The 25,413-nt window shown below is 43.3% G+C and overlaps 1 protein-coding gene and 1 long non-coding RNA gene across 2 annotated transcripts; one reads left to right on the top strand and one right to left on the bottom strand.

The window, feature by feature from the left end:
* Positions 1 to 1,398: 1,398 nt before the first annotated feature.
* LOC309396814 (phospholipase A2 inhibitor and Ly6/PLAUR domain-containing protein-like) lies at positions 1,399 to 12,044 on the top strand. Its single transcript, XM_081962273.1, has 7 exons — positions 1,399 to 1,699; positions 4,350 to 4,456; positions 5,454 to 5,573; positions 6,559 to 6,675; positions 7,567 to 7,719; positions 8,979 to 9,116; positions 10,435 to 12,044. The coding sequence occupies exons 2-7, from the start codon at positions 4,408 to 4,410 to the stop codon at positions 10,614 to 10,616; spliced, it is 759 nt and encodes a 252-aa protein (XP_081818399.1). The 5' UTR covers positions 1,399 to 1,699; positions 4,350 to 4,407; the 3' UTR covers positions 10,617 to 12,044.
* An 8,273-nt stretch (positions 12,045 to 20,317) lies between these two features.
* LOC309397008 lies at positions 20,318 to 24,884 on the bottom strand. Its single transcript, XR_014176189.1, has 4 exons — positions 24,810 to 24,884; positions 22,568 to 22,687; positions 22,171 to 22,287; positions 20,318 to 20,696 (listed from the first exon to the last, which is right to left on the bottom strand). It is a non-coding gene; the product is annotated as an uncharacterized lncRNA (long non-coding RNA).
* Positions 24,885 to 25,413: the final 529 nt, after the last annotated feature.

The raw sequence follows: 25,413 nt of genomic DNA on the forward strand, positions 1-25,413 counted from the left end.
CATCATCGGTTCTTCTAACCACTGGGCCATGCCTGCAAAGTAATCCAGAGAGGAAACACAACCCACAATAGCAACACTACCTTTCTTGTAAAGTTACAGTAACAGAGACCTGTAAGTTAGAAAGCACTACTCTCCTACCCCCTGCCTTTACCTTCCAAAGAGCTAGGGAGGGTTTCCCTTTCGAGGCCATTCTCACAGGCTACGTAGAGAACCTGAAGACAAATAGGACTCCCCATCTTTTGAGTTAGCCCTTTCTCTGGCTTTCCACAACGCCTTTGAACCGTAGCCTAACTGTCTACCCTGCATTTATTTTATTTTCATTTATTTGGTGGTCAAGCATGTATGAGAAAACAAGCATAGCTATGAATATAACATAATAAACATGTCAGTATAAGCAGGTATACGTACGTACAAAAGAAATGAGTACAATAAATGGGAACAGTAGGACAGGGACAGTAGGCACACTGCAGAGGTGGGTTGCTCCCGTTTCGACCCACATTAGGCAAACCAGTAGTAGTGGTGGTCGTAGGCTCTGCCCACTCTCCAGGACGTTTCCGTGCATGCACAGAAGCTTTGCGCGGGCGCTCGTACAAGCAAAACGGTAGTAAAAAAAAAAGGAAACCTATCACTGGCACGCTGGTACGCTTATGCCCACTCCCATTACAGACCTCTTAGGAATGGGGTGAGGTCCACGGTAGACAGTTTAAGGTTGAAGCTGTGGGGGTTTGAGGACGTAACAACGGAGTCAGGTAGAGCATTCCAGGCGTTGACCCCTCTGTTGCTGAAGTCGTATTTTCTGCCATCGAGTTTGGAGCGGTTTACTTTGAGTTTGTATCTATTGTGAGCCTGTGTATTATTGCGGTTGAAGCTGAAGTGGTCATTGACAGGTAGAACATTGTAGCAGACAATTTTGTGTGCTAAGCTTAGGTCAGGCTTTAGTTGACGTGGTTCCAGGTTGTCCAAGCCAAAAATTTAAAGCCTGGTGGCATAAGGGATTCTACTGCGAGCAGAGGAGTGGAGGACTCTCTTCGTGAAATACCTCTGGACCCGTTGAATTGTATGAATGTCCGATATACAGTGTGGATTCCAGGCAGATGAGCTGTATTTGAGAATTTGCAACAAACCAAATTCTCTCCCCCCCCACACACACACAACCCCAAAACAAACCCCGGTTCAAATAACCCAGCTCGGTTAGCTGTGCAAACCATGATGTCGAGCTTCTCCTCAATCTTGTTCAACGTGCTGACTGTTAGCCATTTGGGAATTTCCCCTCTTGCGACTTGACTTCAACCGAGAGTTATTTTTAAAGCGAAGCATTAGCTGTGGATTGGCCTCCCTTTTGGTCTGTGTGTGTGTGTGTGTGTGTGTGTGTGTGTGTGTTTAATCTGCAGGCGTCACTCACGAAAGCAACAGATGAAACTTTGCTAGCTCTGATAAAAGTCATGTGAAGAAAGAAGGAGGGAAAACAAAACCATCTTCAGTGACTGCCAAGAATTTCAGCTGCTGTTAAAGGCACAAGGAAAGCAAAAGCAAAGACACTGTCTGGAGTAGAAGCCAGCTCTTGGTGAAACGCAGAGCAGTTTGTGAAATCCTGTGGTTTTTCAAAGGGATTTTGTTTTTGTTTTTGCTGGATTTTTGCCTTTGGTGGTAAAATGGCCCGTGGGGGCAGGTGGATCAGCAGAGAGAAAGCAGGCGCAGGGTATGTATTTGAAGGCTGGGAAACGGTAAGGACTTGCAGGGATTGCTGATTGGGCTACGGTGTCATTTCCCCCTCCCCCTCCTCCATATCATTCTGTGATATTAATAGAATTGAATAGCGTCGCTTTGCCAGTTATGGGATTCTCATAATCGTCCAGATTCATTAACCGTCGACAATGAGGATCAGTGACCGCAGCTGATCTTGTTGGCCTTTTAGGTCTCTAACAACAAAGTATTTTGTCTTTGGAAAGTTTTCAGAACAGGTTAATCTGGAGGGTGGGGAGGGGGAGGGGACGTACTTCTGGCATCAGGAGATGGAAGGTGTCAGGTTTAGGATGCACCGCTCGTCGTCCTCCAGCTACGACCACGACGGAGCCCATAGTTTACGTCGCGAAGCCAGATTTTAAGCGGATTTTGCTCCGTTTTACAACTTCTCTTGCCGCGGTCGTTAAGTGAATCACGACAGTTGTTAAGTTAGTAACATGGTTGTTCAGTGACTCTGGATTCTCCCCCCCGCACACACACACACACACACACACAACACACACAACACACACATTGACTTGGCTTGTCAGAAAGTCTCAAAAGCAGATCGCCAGAGCCCGGGACCTAAATATGAACCGCTTGCCAAGTTCGATCACATGAGCGTGGGAAAGCTGCGACGGCCGTGTGAAAAACGATCACTTTTTTTTCCCCCAGGGCCATAGTCCCTTGGAATGGTCATGAAATGAACGGTTGTAAGTCGAGGACTTCCTGTCTTTGAATTTTGGATCGTCCTGGTTTTTACCCTCCCAATGAACTTCCTGGTCCTGAAGCTCTCAAATTGGCCCAGTTGCAAGAAAATAGAATTTCCCACTGTTTTTTTTTGTTTTAAATTAGCATATACATTCAAATCCTAGCTGTTGCCAAAGCTGATTGTCATGATTTCTCAAACCTTTCTCTTCCCTTTTTGAGTTCCTTGTTCTGGTGGAGAGGATCGTAATGTCTTGCAGATCTCTGGTGCTTTTTTTTTTTTTTTTTAGCTGAGGTCATTCTTGGAGTTTCCAGCTCTCGTCTATTCTTGTTTATTATTATATTTCGATCCTTTCTCAAGCTTCTCTTGCTGCCCACCCTTTTAGGAGCCATGGACCAAAAAAGACAAATAAAATAAGCAAGGAACTTTTGCAAACTTCTTTCTCCTGGTGCCATCTCTTAGCAGGAGAGCGGGGTCCACCAGAATGGTCTATAAGGAGAGGACATTCATATACCAAAAACTACCCAGGTGCAGCGTTGAAAGAAGTCCAGTCTAGTGAAAAGAAGAACTAGGAGGGACATGATAGCAGTATTCCAGTATTTGAGGGGCTGCCCCAAAGAAGAGGGAGTGGGGAATTTATTTTCCAAAACACCTGAAGGCAGGACAAGAAGCAATGAGTGGAAACTAATCAAGGAGAGAAGTAACCTGGAATTAAGGAGAAACTTCCTGACAGTGAGAACAATTAATCAGTGGAACAACTTGCCTCCAGAAGTTGTGACTGCCCCAACACTGGAAGTTTTTAAGAAGATGTTGGACAACCATTTGTCTGAAATGGAATAGGGTTTCCTGCCGAGGCAGGAGGTTGGACTAGACTCCAAGATCCCTTTCAGCTCTATTCTGATTGAAGTTACAAAATGACTACTATCCCTCTGGAGAATTTCATGGAAATTCTCTTCTCTGCAGGATTCATGATTTCATCTACAAATATTTGCTCAGTGAATTTTGCCCCATTTTACAACCTTTCTTGCCCCAGTTGTTAAGAGAACCGCTAAAGTTGTTACGTTAGTAACAGGGTTATTAAGCAAATCCTGCTTCCCAGTTGACTTTGCTTGTCAGAAGGTCGCAAAAGGGGATCACTGCAACCATCATAAATAGGAGTCAGTTGCCAAGTGGCCGAATTTCGATCACGTGACCACGGGGAAGCTGCAACGGTTGTTAAGCGTGAAAAACAGTCATAAGTGCTGTTGTAATTTTGAATACGGTTATAAGTTTAGTCCTGTACAGGACTAAACTGTAGCTTAAAAGCAAAGTGGAAAAACAAATTAACACTTCCAAATAAAAATGAATCAGATTTAAAACTTCAAAAGCTAGGAGGTCATGGCTACCTATGGCAACTCCCCAGAAACTTGAATAATCTCTTTTTTTTCAACTCCTAGCCCTGGGAGAAATTTGGTGTCATGTATTTCTTTCCTATCCAGAAAACCGGTTGAGATATAACAATGGAAAATTTTGAAAAGGTGGCAGTTGCCACAAAGTAAGCAGTTATTTATTTATTTGTTTGTTTCTTGTTAGCTGCGAAGTTGTTTCCAGCCCTTTGCGACCCCATGGACAATGTTCCTCCAGACCTTCCTGTCCTCTACCATCCTCTGGTGTCCCGGGGTCGTGCGGTCCCCTTTTGTGACCTTTTGCTGACCAGCAAAATCAAGGGGGGAAGCCGGATTCACTTAACAAGCGGCTTACTAATTTTACCACTGCAGCAATTGGCTTAACAACCGCGGCAGGAAAGGTCGTAACATGGGGCAAAACTCACTTAACCAATTTCTCACTTAGCAGCATACATGTTGGCGTCAACTGTGGTCGTACGTCGAGGGCTACCCGTAAAGGTCTATATTTTTTCCTCTGAATGTTTACTCTTTAGGGCATAGAGAAGCAGTTCCAGGAAGGCGCCGCCATCTTCATCACTCAAGTTCTTCATCATGAAAGTTCTTCTGGGCTTATTTTCCATTTCTCTACTTCTTTCTCCTGGTAAGAAACATCTGGTAGTTCCTCAACAGCTGGGCAAACGTCTGACAGATTCTGAAGGCAGGCCTTCTAGTTATGTCATGAAAAGCCTCTCCAAGATACGCCAGCTCTAATTTGGGACATTCCAGAGTTCCCCAGGTCGCATAGCTCATACCTGTACTTGTCCAGACAACAACAGAAGTAGCATGAGTTTTGCCCCAGGGAATGGGAGAAGATTAGAAGAGAGGCTCACCCTACAACTCTCTGGGGAGTAAGCGGGAGGAAAGGAAAAACCCAGGTGGATTTGCAAGATTCCAGGATAGGTATTCCTTGACTTAACATCCATCATCGAGGCCAAAATTTCTGTTGCTAAACAATACAGTTGTTAGGTCCACTAAACACTATGCTCACCATAGGTGGTATTCAGCAGGTTCTGACCAGTTCTGGAGAACCGGTAGCGGAGATTTTGAGTAGTTCGGAGAACTGGTAAATACTACCTCTGGCTGGCCCCGCCCCCATCTATTTTCTGCCTCCCGAGTCCCAGCTGATAGGGAGGAAATTGGGATTTTGCAGTATCCTTCCCCTGCCATGCCCACCAAGCCATGCCCACAGAACCAGTAGTAAAATAATTTGAATCCCACCACTGATGCTCACTAATACAAATTGCTAGTAGTGAACATAGTGACTAGTGGACCTAAGAAAAGATACTCTGGGGAAGGGAAGGTGGGATTGTCTCCCTAATTGGAGCAAAACCAGTTATGGGAAAACCTCCCCAGACTTACATGGGATGCTTACCCAGGCAGCATCCCATCCAAGAAGTTACCAGATAGCAAATGAAAGAGGAGAGCCAAGCTACTTTAAACCTCAGCACAATGTCTGTCTCCATCTCCAACTTTTGTTAGAGATGACCAGGAAGGGCAGACTAGATGCCTCGCAGATAGCCAAAACTTGACCAGGCTTGAAATCTCCCCAAAAGGTCAGAAGGTCGAAGATGTCACTAAAGCCAATCCTTGTTTATTAGCTTTTGTCGAGACCCAAGAAAGCACAAGGAACAAGAATCTTCCTGACACGTCAGCTTCAGTCCTGAAACTTCATACCCAAGAATCCAAGGATGCAGAACCAACAATACTTCCATCTGTTGGTGAGTACTGACTCTCATTTTAGGGGCAGGGGTAACAAGACTTCTGCAAGACGATGTGTTGCCTTAATGTGTTGTTGGTATGCTCCAGCAAAGCTCTTGATAGTGTAGGATCACCAGTAATGGTATCCTCTTATCTTCACTACCAGTTCAGAGTTGGGAGAGACCGTGGGGCGCTTCTGTGTGTGCGCAGAATCTTCTGTGCATGCACAGAGTGTCCGTGATGATGTCTGGGTGGGTGTCTTGCTGCCGCTGCTGCCACTGGTTTGCCTGAACTGGGGCTAACTGGCAGAAAATCACCCCTGGGGTCCAGAATATCTGAGGAATTGTCTTGCCCTAGTGGCAGAGGTGAAATTCAGCAGGTTCCGACAGGTTCTGGAGAACCGGTAGCAGAAATTTTGAGTAGTTCAGAGAACTGGCAAATGCCACCTCTGGCTGGTCCCAGAGTTGGGTGGTGATTTTGTAGTATCCTTCCCCGAGGAGTGGGGTGGGAATGGGGATTTTGCATTATTATAAGACCACCCTAAAAGAGGCTGAAAATTTGGGTGTGTCTTATACTCTGAATGTAGCTTTTCCGAAGCTTTTTTTCAGCCCTAATGAAGGGCTAATGAGGGAAGCGATCTTCCACGCTTTGCCTGCTTTTCTCATTGCTGCTCCAGTGCGTCTTATACTCCGAAAAATATGGTGTTTTTCTTCTCTAGTGTTTCTACGTTTTTGAGTTTCTCACGATCAAACCCAGCTCTGCTTCAGCTGATTCGTGAGATAACTCATTTTCTGAACTGACACCACCCATGTAACCGTAAAGTTTAACTTGGCAGCTTGAGTTCATCCAACGGGCTAAGCCTAACATACACAGACATGAAGAAACCCACCAAATCACCAGACTAGCATGTGGTATGAATGTAGTCGCCAGGTCCTTAAGCAACCCCCATGGATACATGGCAGAAATATCTGCTCTGAAAGTTGATGGGCCATTTCGCTTTTTCAGGTGCCTCCCTGGAGTGTGAAATATGTTTTGGCACGGGAAATAGTTGTCTAAGTGAGAAAGAGATGTGTGAATCGGATGAGGACATCTGCGTCATCGAATTGACAGAAATCTCCAAAGGTGAGTGAAAGGTGCAGCAGTAGACGAGCAGGCCAGAGGTTGGTTGCTCCCAGTTCGGGCCGGTTCAGCCGATCCGGTAGTGAAATTCAGGCCTGGGTCGCAAAACCGGCAGCAAAAAGTACAAAAAGTGCAATAAGTACATTGAAAACCTTTTGGCTGGGACCCTCTTTTTTCTCTGAGTTGAGATTGCTATATTATCTGCATTGAGAAAAGCTTTTCTATAAATACATTTTATTGATTGGAGTGTTGCCCATCAGAACTGTAGCCATTGGGTAAAGGTACAGATTTCCCTTGTCCACAATCACGTCCAACCTTAGGGGACAGGGTTCATCTCCATTTCCTAGCCGAGGGAGCCAGTGTTGTCCGAAGTTGCTTCCATGGTTATGTGGCTAGCATGACTATATGCCAAAAGCGCGTGGAAGGCTGTTGCCTGCCTTCCCACTGAAGTGGTACCTACTTATCTGCTGACATTTGCATGCTTTCGAACTGCTAAGTGGGAAGGAGCTAGGACAAGAACTGGAGCTCACCCCATTGCGCGGCACTCATCAGATCTCTTCAGCTGTCCAGCTGAAAATTTTAACCACTGTGGGATTTAGAAATCAAATATTAACAGTCGTAGTAAACATGCTTCTTTAGGCCTGCGAATTAATGAAGCATGATCCAAACATGGAAAGTTGCCTTCCACTTGAGTTCCTTTGCCAGTTCACCTAGAGGTAACTCTCCAAGGTATTAGGCTTGGAGATGCAAGCCTTTGAGCTGGGGGCTTCTTGGGGCTAAGCAAGCACCCTACTACAGCTTTGAGAGCCTTAGGAGTCACAAAGGAGTCCCACAAAAGCTGTCTGTGTGCAATGCTAGGCTGGGTAAAGACTTAAACATCTTCTCTCTTGGCAGGAGGAAAAAACATGTCGATTATAGGAAAGGGCTGCTACTTCTCAGAGAACTGCACCTCTGCATCTCTTTTGGTGACCTTTGGACAAGGAGAATTCCTCAGGAAAAGCACCCTCTGCTGCTCAGGAGAAGACTGCAGAGAAGATTCTCTTCCATGTAGGTCTCTTCTTCTTTGCCTCTGCCAGTGATTTCCACCCAACAATGCCAGAAATGATTGACACTCCAAATCTTCACTGATATCATCTCAAAAGACTTGGGAAGTTGCCATGCCCTCCAAGAACCTCAAATACCACAATTCTCCACTAGAGGCCCTGTTGAGTATTGTAATTCAGAATGATAGAGAGCAGAGGTATACAACCTTGGCAACTTTTAAGACCTGTGGACTTCAACTCCCAGAATTCCCCAGCATGCCTATCTGGGAAATTGAAGTCCACCTGTCTTAAACTAGCTGAGATTGGACATGCCAGACCTGGAGGACTACAGTTTCCTATCTTTGATACAATCCTTGAATTGCAAATTAGATGTTTAACTTTTTCTGAGGGCTTGCAGGATTCTTTGAAGACTGCATTAAGAGTGTTGAGAAAGAATAGAATAGAATAGAATAGAATTAGAATTAGAATTAGAATGGAATGAAATGGAATTAGAATTAGAATTAGAATTAGAATTAGAATTAGAATGGAATGGAATGGAATACAATAGAATAAAATAGAATACAATTGGAATGGAATGGGAATGGGAATGGGAATGGAATAGGAATAGGAATAGGAATAGGAATAGGAATAGGAATAGGAATAGGAATAGGAATAGAATAGAATACAATTGGAATGGAATTGGAATTGGAATTGGAATGGGAATGGGAATAGAATAGAATAGAATAGAATGATAAAGCTGGAGGGGACCCTGGAGGTCTTCTAGCCCAGCCCCCTGCTCAAGCAGGAGACCCCATACCATTCCAGACAAGTGACTGTTCAGTGTCTTCTTAAAAACCTCCAGTGATGAAGCACCCACGATTTCTGAAGGCAAGCTGGAAATGTTTATTTATTTGATTAAAAAAAACATATGTAAGTAAGTAAGTCAAGGCAGTGAACATATCCAGCCTTCTTTTTCTCCCACCACAATAACCCTGTGAGGTGGGTCAGACCGTGGCGATGCTGCATCAGTTGTAAGTATGAAGACCGGTTGTAAGTCACTTTTCTTCAGGGCCGTTGTAGCTGGGAACAATGGCTAAATGAATAGTTGTAAGTCAAGGACTGTCTGTATAAAAATGCAGAAGTAGGTTTGAGAGCAACTGTGGATGGCAAATGCCATCTGTAGAGGCCTAGAAAATGAAGGGAACCAATGATCACAAGAGGGCTGTTCCTTTTTTGAGCTCAAATGTTCTGATTTAATTAATTGGGCTCATATATTTTTTCCAGGGCCACCAATAAATATGACAGCCAACGGGAAATACTGCCCAGCCTGCTATTCTGAACTTGAGCTATGTCCTGTGAAGACGGTCGAGTGCACTGGATCTGAAAATTACTGCCTGGATTTGCTTGGGCATAAATATTCTGGTAATTCTGAGGTTATATTATGAATACATTCACCCTTTGCCTTAAAACAGATTGACTGCGTTGGTCGCCACACTATAAAAAATATGTTGAGACTCCCGAAAGAGTGCAGAGAAGAGCAACCAAGATGATTAGGGGGACTGGAGGCTAAAACATATGATGAACGGTTGCAGGAACTGGGCATGGCTAGTCCAGTGAAGAGAAGGACCAGGGGAGAGGAATTACCCAAAACGATTGCCTATGTTTTTTTCCAACAATACCATGGGATTAACTTTGTACTTCCTTCCCCCAAAATATTTTTAAAAGAGCTCTTCTGTCTCCAAGAGTATCATTTTAGAAATATGACTGGACAGATAGTCAGCCTAGAAATAAGGAGAAATTTTCTAACAGTAAGAGCAACCAACCAATGGAACAGAAGTTGCCTTTGGAAGTTGTGGGAGCTTCATCACTGGAGGCTTTCAAGAAGAGACAGGCCTGCCAGCTGTCAGAAATGGTGTAGGGTCTGCTTGGCCAGGGAGTTGGACTAGATGACCTACAAGGTCCCTTCCAACTCTGTTAATCTGTTAACCTTGGCTATGTTTCTCTGTGAGTATATGTGGCTTAGGTGGGATCCTCACCCATACAATGGGGGGTGGGAGGGTGGGGGAAACTGGATATGTGTAGTCTAATGAAGAGAAAGATTAGGGGTGACACGATAGCAGTATTCCAATATTTAAGTGGCGGTTACAGAAAGGAGAGGGGGTGTATTTTCCAAAGCACCTGAAGGCAGAACAAAAACGAATGCACGGAAGCTTATTGGAGAGAGATCTAACCTAGAAGTAAGGAGAATTTTCCCATCAGTGAAACAATCAGTGGAACAACATGAACGGTGGAGGTTTTAAGAAGAGATTGGATAACCATTTGCCCAGAATCATGTAGGTCTCTTTCTTAAGCAGAAGGTTGGACTAGAAAGCCTCCAACCTTCCAACTCTGTTATTCTGCTATCTATACCAAACCATCATGTTACATTATGACGGGGCTGTCAAATTTGCGGCCCAGATCCGTCACACGCTGGCCACATCCACACCCAGTTTAGCAAAGGGGTGGAGGGGGGAGGAAGTCACAATACATCAGGTGATGCTGCCATGACGATGCAAGTTTGACACCCCTGCACTATGATATGGTTTATATTCACGTGTTTACTGAATGTAATACTGGGACTTTGTTAAACAAGTTGAAAGATTAGTGTGTTGTGTTAGGCAGCCGCTAAGTGGTTGAGTGGATTTCTGAGGTCATCACCGACAGGCTCTGTGTGACTTTCTCTCTTGTTTGTCATATTTAGAAAACAACATCACTCTGAAAGGTTGCACAACGGAGTCCATCTGCAATGCTTTACACTCTGGAAAAGTGAACTTGTTTGATACAGATACTGTCAATTGCTGGCCAGCCAGCCAGGTGTCCCGGCTGACAGGATGTCTCTTCCTCTCTCTCGCTGCACACCTGCTGATGAAGGTCCTCTTGTGATGCCCCTCTTGGAAGGAGCAGCCATTAAAGGTTCTTTGATTCGCCTTCTCAGAAGGAAGAACATAGACCATGGAAGTGGCATTTCACCCAGACAGATTGAGTCCACTCATTCCGTTTTCTCACTTACTGATCAGCACAACGTCTCCAGAGGAAATGCTGGGACTTTGAATTTGGACCCTCTTTTTAACCAACGAGGAACAGCCTTACTAAGTCATGAATACGCAGAAACAAAATCTCTCCTGGAAAATGCCTGCACTGAATGGACCTGTGCAAGGTAGAGTGGCCATCCAAGGCCATCAAGAAGAGCCACAGTGGCGCAGTGCTTAGAGAGCAGTACTGCAGCCTACTTCTGCTGATCACTGGCTGCCTGTAGTTTGGCTGATCGAATCTCACCACGCTAAAGGTTGACTCAGCCTTCCGTCCTTCTGAGGTCGGTAAAATGAGGACCCAGATTGTTGGGGGCAATACACTGACTTTGTAAACCGCTTAGAGGGGGCTGTAAAGCACTCTGAAGTGGTATACCTCTGTTTTCCTGAAAATAAAACGTCCCCGGATAATAAGCTCAATCGAGCTTTTGAGTGCATGCACGAAAATAAGCCCTCCCTGACAATACTGCAACACAGCAGCAGCCATGAGATGACCACGCTCGTTGTCTCCTGCACCTTAAAAATAATAAGACCTCCCCAAAAATAAGGCCAAGTGCTTATTTCAGGGATCAAAAGACAATAAGTCCCTGTCTTATTTTCAGGGAAACATAGTATAAGTCTAAATGCTATTGCTATCGTTATCAAACCAACCATCCAGGGTGATCTACTTTAGGATTTTGTCTCAGAGGATGGGATTTCTGGAAACCGGCCACCAGTGTGCAGAAGCTGCTGCTTTTCACCAATAAAGTTTGGCCATACCACTCTGATACTATACTAAGAAGGTGGAGAGGGGCATGTCTGTCTCTCCCGCAAAGCAATTTTCTGAAGATTTACACAACGTAATGCTTAAAACCTGGGATCAGCTTCCAGGTTAAAGTGTAATGGTGATATTCCCATGAGAAATCTAAGCTGTTAGGCTTGGTTAGTTTTTAACTCAGGTTTCTGGATGCATATGAAGTTTGGTGCGATGTATGAAGCCAGGATGGTTTTCTAAATATTGCTCTATTTTTGTACAATCACACTATGGCAAATATGGTGCAAATTGTATGGGTTTACAGAAGCCGTGTTAGCCTGTTCTGCCAATGAGCGAGCAGTGCTCAATTTCTCTTTCAAATGGACCAAATGCTTGACTCGGCTCAAAGTAAAAATCCCTCATTTTCCTCCTTTCCTGCTGGATATTTGTGGGAAATGTTAGATAGCCCTTTGAACTTACTCAGAGCTGTTTGAATCTCTGAAAGACACCTCAAGACCTCCAAATAAAATATATTTTTAAACTCAACAAGCTCTTGCAAGAGTTTGATGGTATCGTGGGTGATCTGATGAAATATTGGGGAATTGGGATGGAATAGAATAGAATAGAATTCTTTATTGGCCAAGTGCGATTGGTTGCACAAGGAATTAGTCTTTGGTGCATAGGCTCTCAGTGTACATAAAAAGACAAGATACATTCATCAAGAATCATAAGGTACAACACTTAATGATAGTCATAGGATGAGAGGACATTACACAAGACAGTGCCCAAGATATCTTGCCAAACCTTGAGTTGGCTAACTGAGCTATAATAAAGGAAAATTCATTTCAGCCCTTTACGATCAGTTGGTTTTATGCCTTAAAATATTGAAACCCTACCAGGTCCTTCAAAGGAAGCTCAGACTTTTGACCATCTTCCACCATGATGTGATTCTTTGTGACTTTTGAGCGATTCCTTGTAGATCCTTGGTTCCCCTATCTCCTTGTCTTTCCTGGAGAGTTCCCCTTCATTCTTCATTGCAGTAGACTGACAGATGGACAGGCAGACTGATCTCCTCTAGATCAAGCAGACCTCAGTCCAGCCTCTTCTATGTGATCCTCATTGCCAATTAAGCTCAGCAATGACCACACTGGCTTGAAATTCTAAAAGAAGGAGTCCTTGTATCTAGAGGCTGCCCATTGACAAGCCATGATGATCCCACCTTCTTATGTCAAAGCAATTAGCATAAGTATAAAAGGTAAAGGTACGTGCTTGTCGTTCCTGACTCTAGGGGTGTGTGTGCTCATCTCCATTTCAAAGCCAAAGAGCCAGCGCTGTCCAAAGATGTTCTCGGTGGTCATGTGGCCAGCATGACTAAACGCTGAAGGTGCATGGAACACTGTTACCTTCCCACCAAAGATGGTTCCTATTTTTCTACTTGCATTTTTACATGCTTTCGAACGGCTAGGTTGGCCGAAGCGAGACAAATCACGGGAGCTCACTCCGATACACAGCGCTATGGATTTGAACCACTGAACTGCCAACCTTTCTGATTGACAAGCTCAGCATCTTAGTCGCTGAGCCACTGTGTCCCTTTTTTATGCAGGCATTAACATATGCTTCAGGTCCTTCCCCAGTTTTCCCATAATTGCCATGAACTTCCTCCTATCCTAACTGTACCTACTCTAGTCTTCCAAGATCTTCCCACTTCAGTTTGTTATTTCAATGTCCTATTGGACATTGTTTTCAGACAGTGAACGATTAATCAGTGGAGCGACTTGCCTCCAGAGGTTGCAGGTTCTCCAAGCCTGGACATTTTAAAGAAGAAACTGGATAGCTATTTGTGTGGAATGGTATAGGGTCTCCTGCTTGAGCAGGGGGTTGGACTAGAAGACCTAGAAGAATTTTGATTGTAAGTCATTGTGGTTGTAATACAAGGCAAGCACGGGACTGGACAGATGTGGTGGCTCAGTGGTTAAGATGCTGGGCTTATTGACTGGCCACCCAGGTTTGAGACCCAAGCTCCACACAATAGGGTGAGCTCCCATCCTTGCCCCAGCTGCAGTTCGAAAGCATGCAAATGCGAGTAGATAAATAGGTAGCATTTCGGTGGGAAGTAACGGCGCTCTGCGACATCACGCTGGCCAGATGACACAGAAATGTCTTCGGGCAACTCTGGCTCAATGGCTTTGAAACAGAGGTGAGCACCGCCCCCTATAGTCTAGCAGAGTAATATCCACAGGAACTCCTTTACTTTTTCCTTTATGGGACTGGCCATCGATTTTTCTCCTATTTGTGCAGAGATCGTTAAGCCATTCTCCTGCATGAGTATGTTTGCTGGCAAACAATCTAGGAAAAAATGCCAAGAACACAGTAGGAATTGGCAAAACCTGTCAAAAATAGCGGTCAGGGAATGCTGCAACCAGTTGTAAACGCGAGCTGGTCTCTTAGCACCCGAAATGCAGTCATGTGACTGGAGAGGGTGGTGCATATTATTTCACAATGGGCTGGAAGTATTTTATGGACCATAAAGCATTCTTTCTGAGGTCATTGTCGTTTCAAATGGTTGTTCAATGATCAGTCGTAAATCAAGGACTGCCTATAAGACCTAGTAGGTAGGACATCTTACAAGTCCTGACTCTGAAGAAGCACTACCACCAGGGACCACGAGGCTGTGCCATTCGTATTGCTGTCACCTCAGAGATCCATCTTCTTCAGAGAATCGCTTTCTGGTGCAATAGACAGTGAGGGTGCAACAGGAAAGAGAAGCAAGCTATCTCTCTCAATTTACACAACAGGATAGGGGTTTGGAGGAACAAATGTACACTTCTCAACAAAATCATTTTTTGTAGGCTAGGCACAGGGTGGGCTGAGGGGGGGTGTTCGCAGGTGTTCAGGAGAACCTCTAGCTAAGATTCTGTGCAGTTTGGAGAATCCCCAAATCACACTCCTGACTACCTCGCCCACCCCATCCCTCCCAAGAGTCCCCACGCGGCCTGTTTTGGATGCAGATAAGTGCAGGGCATGCACAGAGGCTTGGAGAGGGTGAAAAACAGGCTTACTGTAAGTTGGGGAAGGCCGGAAATGGGCCTGTTTCCAGCCTCCAGAGGGCCTCTGGAGCCCAGGGAGGACAAAAATCCCCCCCCACATGGTGCAGGGTTAGGGTTTATCAGAGTTCTTCATGCAGCCATGCTGGTTTCTTTTGAGAGCTGTTATTTTTCTTCTTCATTGGTATTGTGCTAGACTGGGCTTTTATAATATCACTTTTTAAAATTTCCCAAGCTACTTGAGTTGTCTTCCCCTTGATGATTCTCATCCATAGAATCCTTCCCAAATTCTCTCTAAATTTACTGAAATTAGCTCTCTTAAAGTCCAAGACTTTAGTATGACTTTGTTCTGTTGCTTTTGCTTGCACTGGGGCCGGGGTGGGCATTGGCAGGGTGGGCATGACCAGTTCAACATTACTTGTGATTGGGGCGCTTATGGTGGCCTGAGCACTCTGCCAGCAAAAACTGGCTTCTGAGCTCCGTTTTCGGCTGTGATGGCCTCCTGCAACCTTCTGCCAGTGAAAACGAAGCTGAGCTCTGTTTTCACTGACAGAGGCACCACGGGCTGGTCCTTCACTGTTTCCAGGGCAGCCCCGCGGGCCAGATCTAAGCACCCCATGGGCCAAATCCGGGGCCCGGGCCTTGAGTTTGACTCTCCTGCTGTAGCTGTGTATTTCATTTGCCGGTTTCATCCCACCAAGTTTCCATAATGGCAACAATATCATATCCACCCTCATTTACTTGAATTTCTAATTGCCTTCAGCCTGGGTGTCACCAAAGTGTGTGTGTGTGTGTGTGTGTGTGTGTTTGTTACCTCCTCCGTGCATGTATGTCTTGTATATATGTATGTTTATGTGTTTGTATATATGTTTTATATTTTATATGCTCCATTGTACGCCGCCCCGAGTCCTGTCTGGAAAGGGAGCGGCTAATAAATTTAAATTTATTATTATTATTATTTATTTGTGTGTGTGATTCAGTTGCAGCTGCAGCCCAGAGAAATCAGTTGCTAATCACAAATGTTCAGATTTCCTTTTCACCAAAAGTGAAAGAGGAAGGTTTTATTTTGGGCAATGATTTAGCTGGATTGGAGGTAAATCATTAGTTGGGGAATTCTGCAAGTTGGCATCCTCCCATCTTAAGGGAGTTGAGAAACACTGACCTCAAGGAGCCTGTGGTGCCTTTCGTTTTGAAAAATACCAACAGCAATTGTGAACAAAGATCCTTGTTCCTCCTCCGATTAAAAATGAAAAAAGGAAAAAAGGAATAGGGTAATGTGGTGTTTTTTTTTTTTTTTTGACAGTCAGCAAAAAACGTTCCATCAGGCAATTTGTCCCATTTTCATGATCAGTTTTACTTTCGGCATCCACAGAGCAATGAGGGTTTACATGTTTTGAACCCTTCCTTCCTAAATAAATAGCATTCATTTTATTACAGTTAGTGGCTTTTAGTGTTTTATTGTTCTTGTCATTTCCTGGAAGATTTCCAAAATGTTTATTTTTTAAATTGCACACCATTAGAAGGAAGGCTGTGGAATTCTTCCTGGCGTGTGTCCTCGGTTTCTTTCTGGCAGACTATTTATTCCAAGACTAAATGACTTTAGGGCTGTGGTCAGTGGTGGGATTCAAATAATTTAACAACCAGTTCTCTGCCTTAATGATTTCTTCCAATGATCAGTTCACCAAACTGCTCAGAAAGTTAACAACTGGTTCGCCCGAAATGGTGCGAACTGGCTGAATCCCACCACTGGCTGTAATGTAGGAGAGGGAGGTTTGGTTTAGTAGTTGCTTGTGGAATTTTATAACCCACACAAAATGCTTTGCTGGTTAGAAGGACAAGAAATAAATCTAAGCCAGTGCTTTCCTACTGTAGTTTTATTGTATTAAAGCCATTTCCCCATCTCTATCTGCAAGACAGGAAAAGAGGGTTAAGAGAGGTGAAGAACAATGTCAGAATAAGGAAAGTTTCTTGGCAACAAGATTCCTTTTTTCTCGGATGTTTTGCAACTCAACAATGTTCAATTCTCCAGGGCTAGAATTCTCTGGAGTTCCCCCACCCCCCCAAAAACGTGACAACTTTAAGATGTGTGGATTTCAGCTCCCAGAAATCCCCAGCCAGCAAATTAGATTTATTGTTGTTAGTTGTAAAATCTTGTCCAACCCATCGCAACCCCATGGACAATGTTCCTCCAGGCCTTCCTGTCCTCTACCATCCCCTGGAGTCCATTTAAGTTCATGCCGACTGCTTTGGTGACTCCATCCAGCCACCTCATTCTCTGCTGTCCCGTTCTTCTTTTGCCCTCCATCTTTCCCAGCATTAGGCTCTTCTCCAGTGAGTCCTTCCTTCTTATTAGGTGGCCAAAGTATTTGAGTTTCCTCTTCAGGATCTGGCCTTCTACAGAGCAGTCGGGGTTGAGCTCCTCTAGGACTGACCAGTTGGATCGCCTTGCAGTCCAAGCGATTTACAGGAGTCTTCTCCAGTACCAGAATTCAAATGCCTTAATTCTTTGGCGCTCAGCCTTTTTATGTCCAACTTTCACAGCCATCCATTGCAACTTGGAAAACCATAACCCTGACTATACACACTTTTGTTGGCAGGGTGATGTCTCTTTTTAGTATGCTGTCTAGATTTGCCATAGCTTTCCTCCCCAGGAGGAAGCATCTTTTAATTTCTTGGCTGCAGTCCCCATCTGTGGTGATCTCGGAGTCCAGAAGGATAATATCTGTCACTACCTCCATTTCTTCCCCGTCTATTTGCCATGAATTAAGAAGGCCAGATGCCATGATCTTAGTTTTCTTAATGTTCAATTTCAAGCTAATTTTTGCACTCTCCTTTATTTGAAATAAGGATCGCTAATCTCTGGTTTTCCAAGCTTGCGCAAGATGTTTAAGAATACAATGGTCTCTCAGTTGCAAATATTCCCAGATATTACTGGCTATTTATATTCATTCCAATCTGATTATAAAGTAGGTCTGGAGTCAGAACAGAATAAGGAGTGTGCCGGGGTGGGGGAGAAACTCAGGATATGAAAATATCAGCATCCGATCACTCTTCAAAGGAGCTTGAACAAAACAGCATAGATTTTTTTCCCTTCATCAGAGTAAATTTAGGGCAATGTGATTTTTGTGGCTTTAATTGAAGACTCTAGGGGATAGTGCTCATCTCCATTTCAAAGTCGAAGAGCCAGCGCTGTCCGAAGATGTCTCTGTGGTCATGTGGCCGGCATGACTAAACACCGAAGGGGCACGGAACGCTGTTACCTTCCCACCAAAGGTGATTCCTACTTTTCTACTTGCATTTTTTAGGTGCTTTCGAACGGCTAGGTTAGCAGAAAGTTTACACAACATTAAAAAATGGTAGCATTTCTCGTGAACTTAATTCTATCCGCTTGTTAATGCAGCCTTAGATCGCATTGGCTCTCAGGACACTGCTGAGCCATATTTAAGTGTCTATCTTCTCTCTCTCAGTTTCTGCTGTTGAGCCAAGTTTTATCTAACTTGTTTCTGAACATTGCAATTCTGGGAGTTGAAATCCAAGCACATCTTAAAAATTGCCCACTTTGAAAAGCATTGGTTTTCGATCCACAGTTGCCAAATATCAAACACAACTTGAAGCACCCAACCGTTAGAAAACTTTCTCTTTCACTTGAAGTCATGCACTCTTTCCTTTCACAATGTTTGAGGGCAAGTATTAAAAAGTAGCATGTGAAAAGTTTTGCTCTTGTCATTTTGGAGAAATAGAAACTACAGAATATGCTCTTTCTCTTGTTTGTTCTTGTTTTGGAGAAAGGGACACGGGATTTATCTTCTCTCTCATTAGCAGATTTGATTTTGCAAGTTTCACCTAAGACCAGATGCTGTTTGAAAATGAATTGACAGAAAATAAAAAACTTGGAAAAAGAAAAGGAAAAGAACATGAATTGACACTCTTGGTTTAAATATTCTGCAGTCACATGTGCAATCCATCAGACCGTGAAGGTCAAGTTCCTGTGTAGAACAAATGTGATTTTACAGATATTAACAGAGATGGAAGGGACCTTGTAGGTCATCTAGTCCAACCCCCCACCTATGCAGGAGACCCTATACCATTTCTGACAAATGGCAGTCCAATCTCTTCTTGAAAGCCTCCACTGATGAAGCTCCCACAACATCTGATGGCAAACTATTCCATTGGTTGATTGTTCTCACTGTCAGAAGTTTTCTCCTTATTTCCAGGTTGAATCTCTCCTTGTTCAGTTTCCATCCATTATTCCTTGTCTGGCCTTCGGGTGCTTTGGAGAATAGCTTGACTCCCTCCTCTCTGTGGCAACCCTGCAAATATTGGAAGACTGCTATCATGTCTCCCCTGGTCCTTCTCTTCATTAGACTAGCCATGCCCAGTTCCTGCAACCATTCATCGTATGTTTTTGCCTCCAGTCCCCTAATCATCCTGATTGCTCTTCTCTGCACTCTTTCAAGAGTCTCAATATCTTTTTTTATAGTGTGGTGACCAAAACTGAATGCAGGATTCTAGGTGTGGTTTTACCAAGGCTTTATAGAGTGGTATTAGTACCTCACTTGATCTTACAATACAATAATACAATACAATAGTAGAGTTGGAAGGGACCTTGGAGGTCTTCTAGTCCAACCCCCTGCCTAGGCAGGAAACCCTATACCGTTTCAGACAAATAGCTATCCAACATCTTCTTAAAGACTTCCAGTGTTGGGGCATTCACAACTTCTGGAGGCAAGCTATTCCAGTGATTAATTGTTCTAACTGTCAGGAAATTTCTCCTCAGTTCTAAGTTGAGGAGAAATTTCCTGACAGTTAGAACAATTAATCTTGATGGTATCCCTCTGTTAATGCAATTTAGAATGCGTTTAGAAACTGGTGTAACTTCAGATATTAACATAACTTTGGCTATCCCCACATTTTTGCAATTTTAGGTGTTAGCACATTTAAATAACTTTAGATATGACCATATTGAGAGTCTAGTCCAAGAGTGTCCAAACTTTGCAACTTTAAGACCCATGGACTCCAACTCCCAGAATTACCCTTTGACTTTTGTGCAAAGAATAGATGAGGGACTGTCTCTTGCCGGTCACATCTACCCAAACCATCAGAACGGGGAGGCAGGGAATGCTGCAGGTCCCATCCCTTAGGGAGATACACCTGGTGGGACACAAAGGAAGGGTCTTCTCCGTGGTATTTTAATCAGTGCGTTTGTGTGGTTGCTGATTGTTTGAAAAGGGGGAAAGAATAGATCAAAAAAACTGTTCTTCCTTTCTCAAAAGATAACATTTGTTGTTCTTGAGCTTCCTGTGATTTGTTACAAAACCTCAAAAGTATTTAAATTGAAGACAGCTTTAATCATTGGCTGGGATCACAGAAGGGCGTACTTTAAAACCAAGGTCTTCCCTGTTTTTAACCAACGATGAAGAAAGCCCTCCAGAGCCTTCAGGGACCTTCAGGAGGCTTCCCGCGTGCCATAGGTTTACCATCCCGGCCCTACACCAATGGTTCTCAACCTTTTCTTCACCACAGACTCCCTTTGAATAGCTTTAATGGCCACGAACTATGGCCACAGACGCCAAGACAAAAGATTTAAATCTTCAAACCTTCACGAACCCCCCTGGGATGACATTGTGGGGGCCCCAGGGGTCCACGGACCACAGATAGAGAACCACTGCCCTATACCATTTTAGACCAGTGGTTTCCCAGTCTCTTCTGAAAAAAATAGCTCAATGAATAAAATAACTTGAAATACCTTTATTCAAACCCACATTCAAGGCAGCGGATTGTATTTCTGTTTGCTTAATGGGTTTCCATTGGGGAAAATTTACATAACATCCAAGATCCAGCCTGATCAGCTTGAGAGGACAAAACTGGATAAGAAAAAGGGGACAACTTCTTGGGTGGAAGGAAGAGCTTTAGAAGAAAAGCTTCATCAGAAGGAGCCCAAGGAAGGCTGGGGATCCTTTGTGCAAATCCTCTGGTGCAAAGGAGAACATGGTTTTGGTGCAGATCACGTCTTTAATGACAGATCCAACTAGAAGACCAGACAAATTATCTGTTATGTTGAGGGGTTGGCCAAATAAACGCTTCCCTATTAGACCTCCATAATGCTTGCAATCCCCCACCGTGCTGCAACGTTTCATGCTGGCAGGAATTACCACCGCTAGAGGAAGGGAGAAAAATCAGTGATCAGAGCCGTCACTTAAACTTGAAGGAATTCCTCCACCCACCCAAATACAGGTTTCCAATCCTATCTACATGCCCAGGCTCAAATTATCCTACATCTGCCACCAGCAAGGCTAGAAAACATGTCTGCTAAATTTGAAAACGTAATCAGATATCGGATTCCTACTATCATATGTGGTGGACATGCCCAAAGGCAAAAAAAAAAAAAAAGGTGAAAATACAGACGTGGTTAGAGAAAATGTTAAAGGCAACATATAGATTTAAAGCCGGAAATATTTTGGCTAGGTATACTATCAGAAAAAAAATATGACAAAGGGAATATATATTTAATATTGCATCTCTTGACAACAGTGAAAATTGTATTTGCCCAGTACTGGAAGAATGAGGAAATCCCTACAGATGAAAACATAATTTTAAAAAAAATTAGAATATGTAGAAATGGATAGGTTAACATTACAGATAAAATCAAAGAAGATGCAGAATGTTTTTTGTTTTTTTTTAACATGGGATTTGTTCTATCAATGGTTAGGTAATAGAGGTAGAAGTTAGAAGTTGAAAGATTATTAATATGTACTGTGTTTCCCTGAAAATAAGACAGGGTCTTATTCTCTTTTGACCCTCAAAATTAGCGCTTGGCCTTATTTTCATGGAGGTCTTATTATTTGTGAGGTGCAGGAGGAGGCGAGCATGGCCACCTCATGGCTGCTGCTGTGTTGTGCTACTGTGGCCGCTCATCCCTGAGGTCGTGTACATGCTTCTAGCCATGCTTCTCAGGACTCTGCACCAAGCTGTCGGCCCAGCCACACTGCTGTGACACAGATGTCCCGTCACTGCCATTGCCTCCCTGATCTTCACTAACGGCTTTTGCGCCGGCCATTAGCATGGCAGAAGGGGTGTGGTGGCTAGCGTTGCAGGAGTGGCTGTTAGGTAAGAGCATGTGGGGTGTATGGGGTATGTTCCCCCTCCCTTCTGCCCCTCCAGCTTCACCTCTTCAGCTCATGTTGTTTGCACGGTAAGCAACCAGAAGAAATGGTGGTGACCGGCTGCACATATATTTAAATATTTTCGGGGAGGGCTTATTTTAGCCCATGCGCTCAAAAGCCCGGTTGGGCTTATTATCCGGGGAGGTCTTATTTTCGGGGGAACAGTGTATACATAAACAATATGACTACTACTATTACTGTATATAGGTAAATTGACCCAGAGAATATACTGTTTGCTAAGCACCAATGTATTTTAAAGAAAAATGTATGAACGAAATTTTAAAAAAGTATTATCCTCCTACATCAGACACACTATATGAAGACCTAGCTCTCTGGAGAAGGTCATAAATCTGGGGAAATTAGAAGAAAAGAAAAGAAGAGAACAACCAGCATCAAGGTGGATGGGCTTCGTTTCAGTGGCGATGAGGGCGGGGGGGGGGGGAGAAAAATGGGAGCAATCTTACTCACAGGCATTAATTTCAATTTTCAAAGTCATGCAGACAGTATTCCTATGAGAACATGTTTGTTTTCGACCAAAACAATTCGGAGTCGTTGATACACAATATTCACACTTCAAGGAAATACCTGGAAAGGAAGGAAAATTAGGTGGATAGATACATAGAAAGATGGATGGATGGATGGATGGATGGATGGATGGATGGATGGATGGATACAGATAAAGATAAACATACAGATAATTTCGATAAACCTTGGTCTGTTCTGAATCTGTACCCACAGCAAATGACTCCTTCTTTGATGGGTTCTCAAGGTTTTTCACAGTTCTCACCAGGAAACCCCCAATGGCCAGTGTGGAAGAGTCTCCTTAGTTCCACTGAAGCCCCCAGCAACACAACTCGGACCATACCTGCAGTCAGGAGGACAGAGAAGAAGAAGAGCCCCAGCAGAAGCTGCATGATGATGAGTCAGGCACAGAGGTTAAAAATGATCTCTTCTGGAAGGAACACAAGGGTGTGGCCTGGAGGATCTGCAAAACAACAGACAAGGCATCTATGCACAAAAAAGTATTGGAAGCACTTGTAAAATTGATGTTTAATTACCCATCAGGATTCAAAGTTGTCTCTGATCATTACTGTAGAATTGCCTTTTGCACACGCTCTGGAGGCCTCTCCTAGCTTGCTCTATCTATCTATCTATCATCTATCTATCATCTATCTATCTATCTATCTATCTATCTATCTATCTATCTATCTATCTATCTATCTATCTATCTATCTATCTAGTTATCTATCTATCTATCTATCTATCTATCTATCTATCTATCTATCTATCTATCTATCTATCTATCTATCTATCTATCTATCTATCTATCTATCTATCATCTATCTCAATATATTATTAGCTATCATCATCATCATGATCATCTATCTATCTAGCTATCTATCATCATCATTATCTATCTATCTAATCCATCTCTCTCTCTATATAGTATATTATTATTATATTATAATTTGTTATTATATATATAATATATATATCTATATTATTCTTTCATCATCATCTATCTAATCTATCATCATTTTTATCATCTATCTGTCTACCTGCCTATCATCTATCTATCTATCTATCTATCTATCTATCTATCTATCTATCTATCTATCTATCTATCTATCTAATCTTATCTAATCTTATCTATCATCTATCTATCTATCTATCTATCTATCTATCTATCTATCTATCTATCTATCTATCTATCTATCTAATCTCGCCATTATTATTTGAGTTATTAAATAAATAATAACTCGAGAAACTAAATAAATTGAGTTATTTAGTAATGAGCATACCCAATATTGCAATTTTTCCCTATTTCCCCCTGAATAGAATATCTATGTGGTCAGTTGGACTGAGTGTTACTGGCCCAATGTTACGCAACTGACTTTCATGCTTAAGGCGGGACTAGAATTCACAGTGTCTTGGTAATTGGCCAAAAGTCACCAGGTTGATTTTAATGTCTAAGGCGGAATTACAACTCACAGCCTCTTGGTGATAAGCCCAAAATCACCCGAGCCTCAGACAAACTCAGTAGAAATTCAGCTTCTGCTGCTTTCCTGAGGCCATTCATCCATGTAGTTCAAGGTGGTATTCAACAGGTTCTGACCAGTTCTGGAGACCCGGTAATGGAAATTTGGAGTCGTTTGGAGAACTGGTTAATATCACCTCTGACTGGCCATGACCCAATCTATTCTCTATCTCCCGAGTCCCAGATGATCGGGAGGGGATGGGGATTTTACAGTAACCTTCCCCTGGAGTGGGGAGGGAATGGGGATTTTGCAGAATCCTTCCCCTGCCACTTCTTATTTTCCTCCCAAAAAACTAAGGTGCGTCTTATACTCCAGAACATACTCCGAAAAATACAGTACATCCTTAACAATGAATCGGTACCAAATCAAATCAAATGTGGAAGAAGGGAGGGGCAAACAATCCCTAAATGGAAAAGAACTTTTTTTTCTATATCAAATCAAAAGAATCAGGCAATGACTGGGAGTCCTAATATTATTTATTGCTTGTCTTATTTGAATTACTTCATCTTTTTCTTCAAACACACAGTCAAAGCAGATGAAAATATTTCTGCCTGCATAATTGGTTTCAATTCAGGAAAATTTGAAGCCGTAGCTCTAATATCAGTGGCAGTGTTTGGTCTCATTCGAGACAACGATGAAATCACATCCAGATGGGAGGTTGAACAAGTACCCTCGGGTGCGACCGGAACAATCTGGAACTGAACACACTCAAAGTTGTAGAAATGGTGGTAGACTTTAGGAGAAACCCTCCCATACTACCATCTCTTACAATACTAGACAACACGGTTGCAACAGTAGAGACCTTCAAATTTCTAGCTTCTATCATATTTCAAGATCTAAAATGGGCACCTAACCTCAAGAACGTCATCAAAACAGCAGAACAAAGAATGTTCTCTCTGCACCAACTCAGGAAGCTCAAACTGCCCAAGGAGCTGCTGATTCTGTTCTACAGAGGAATTGTTGAGTCTGTCCTCTGCACCTCTATAACTGTCTGGTTTGGCTCTGCAACCCAGCAAGACAGACACAGACTTCAGAGGATAAATTAGAGCTGCAGAAGAAACAACCAACCTGCCTTCCATTGAGGACCTGTACAATGAAAGAGTCAAAAAGAGGGCTGTGAAAATATCTACAGACCAGTGACGTGCGGTGAGGTTTATGGCTGGTGAGGCAGCAATTTTTTTAGACTTGTGGACTTCAACTCCCAGAATTCCACAGCCAGGCATGCTCAGTTCCGATTTAAAGCAACAGCTTTAAACTTATTTAAATAAGTTTCCTTCCTTCTTTTTCTTTTACCTTCCTTTCCTTCCTCCCTCTCTCCCCCCTCCCCCCTCTCAAACACACACACAAGTTGGATTATAATGTTTAATTCCATGTAGCTGATTTCCAGGGCAAAGGAGGAGTTATTTTTGCCCTGTCCAATGGCATTTTCTTTGATAAAAGGGACGGAAAGATGGTCTTTGGGTTCCCTCCTTGAATGAGAGAATCCGTTTTAGCCAAAACGTTCAAATGTAATAAAATGATCTTCCTGTCTCGATCTATTTCATTGGAAAAGATGCCCGCCTGAGGAAAGAGCCTTTCACATCTCTGAAAACCAGCCCAGGGTGGGATCTCTCCAGGATGGGCACAAGACTGATCCATGTTCACCAGCAAAGGGCAAAACTCTCTTCCATGG

Source organism: Natrix helvetica, assembly GCF_964273705.1.
Source record: "Natrix helvetica genome assembly, chromosome: 9".
Classification (NCBI taxonomy): Eukaryota; Metazoa; Chordata; class Lepidosauria; order Squamata; family Natricidae; genus Natrix; species Natrix helvetica.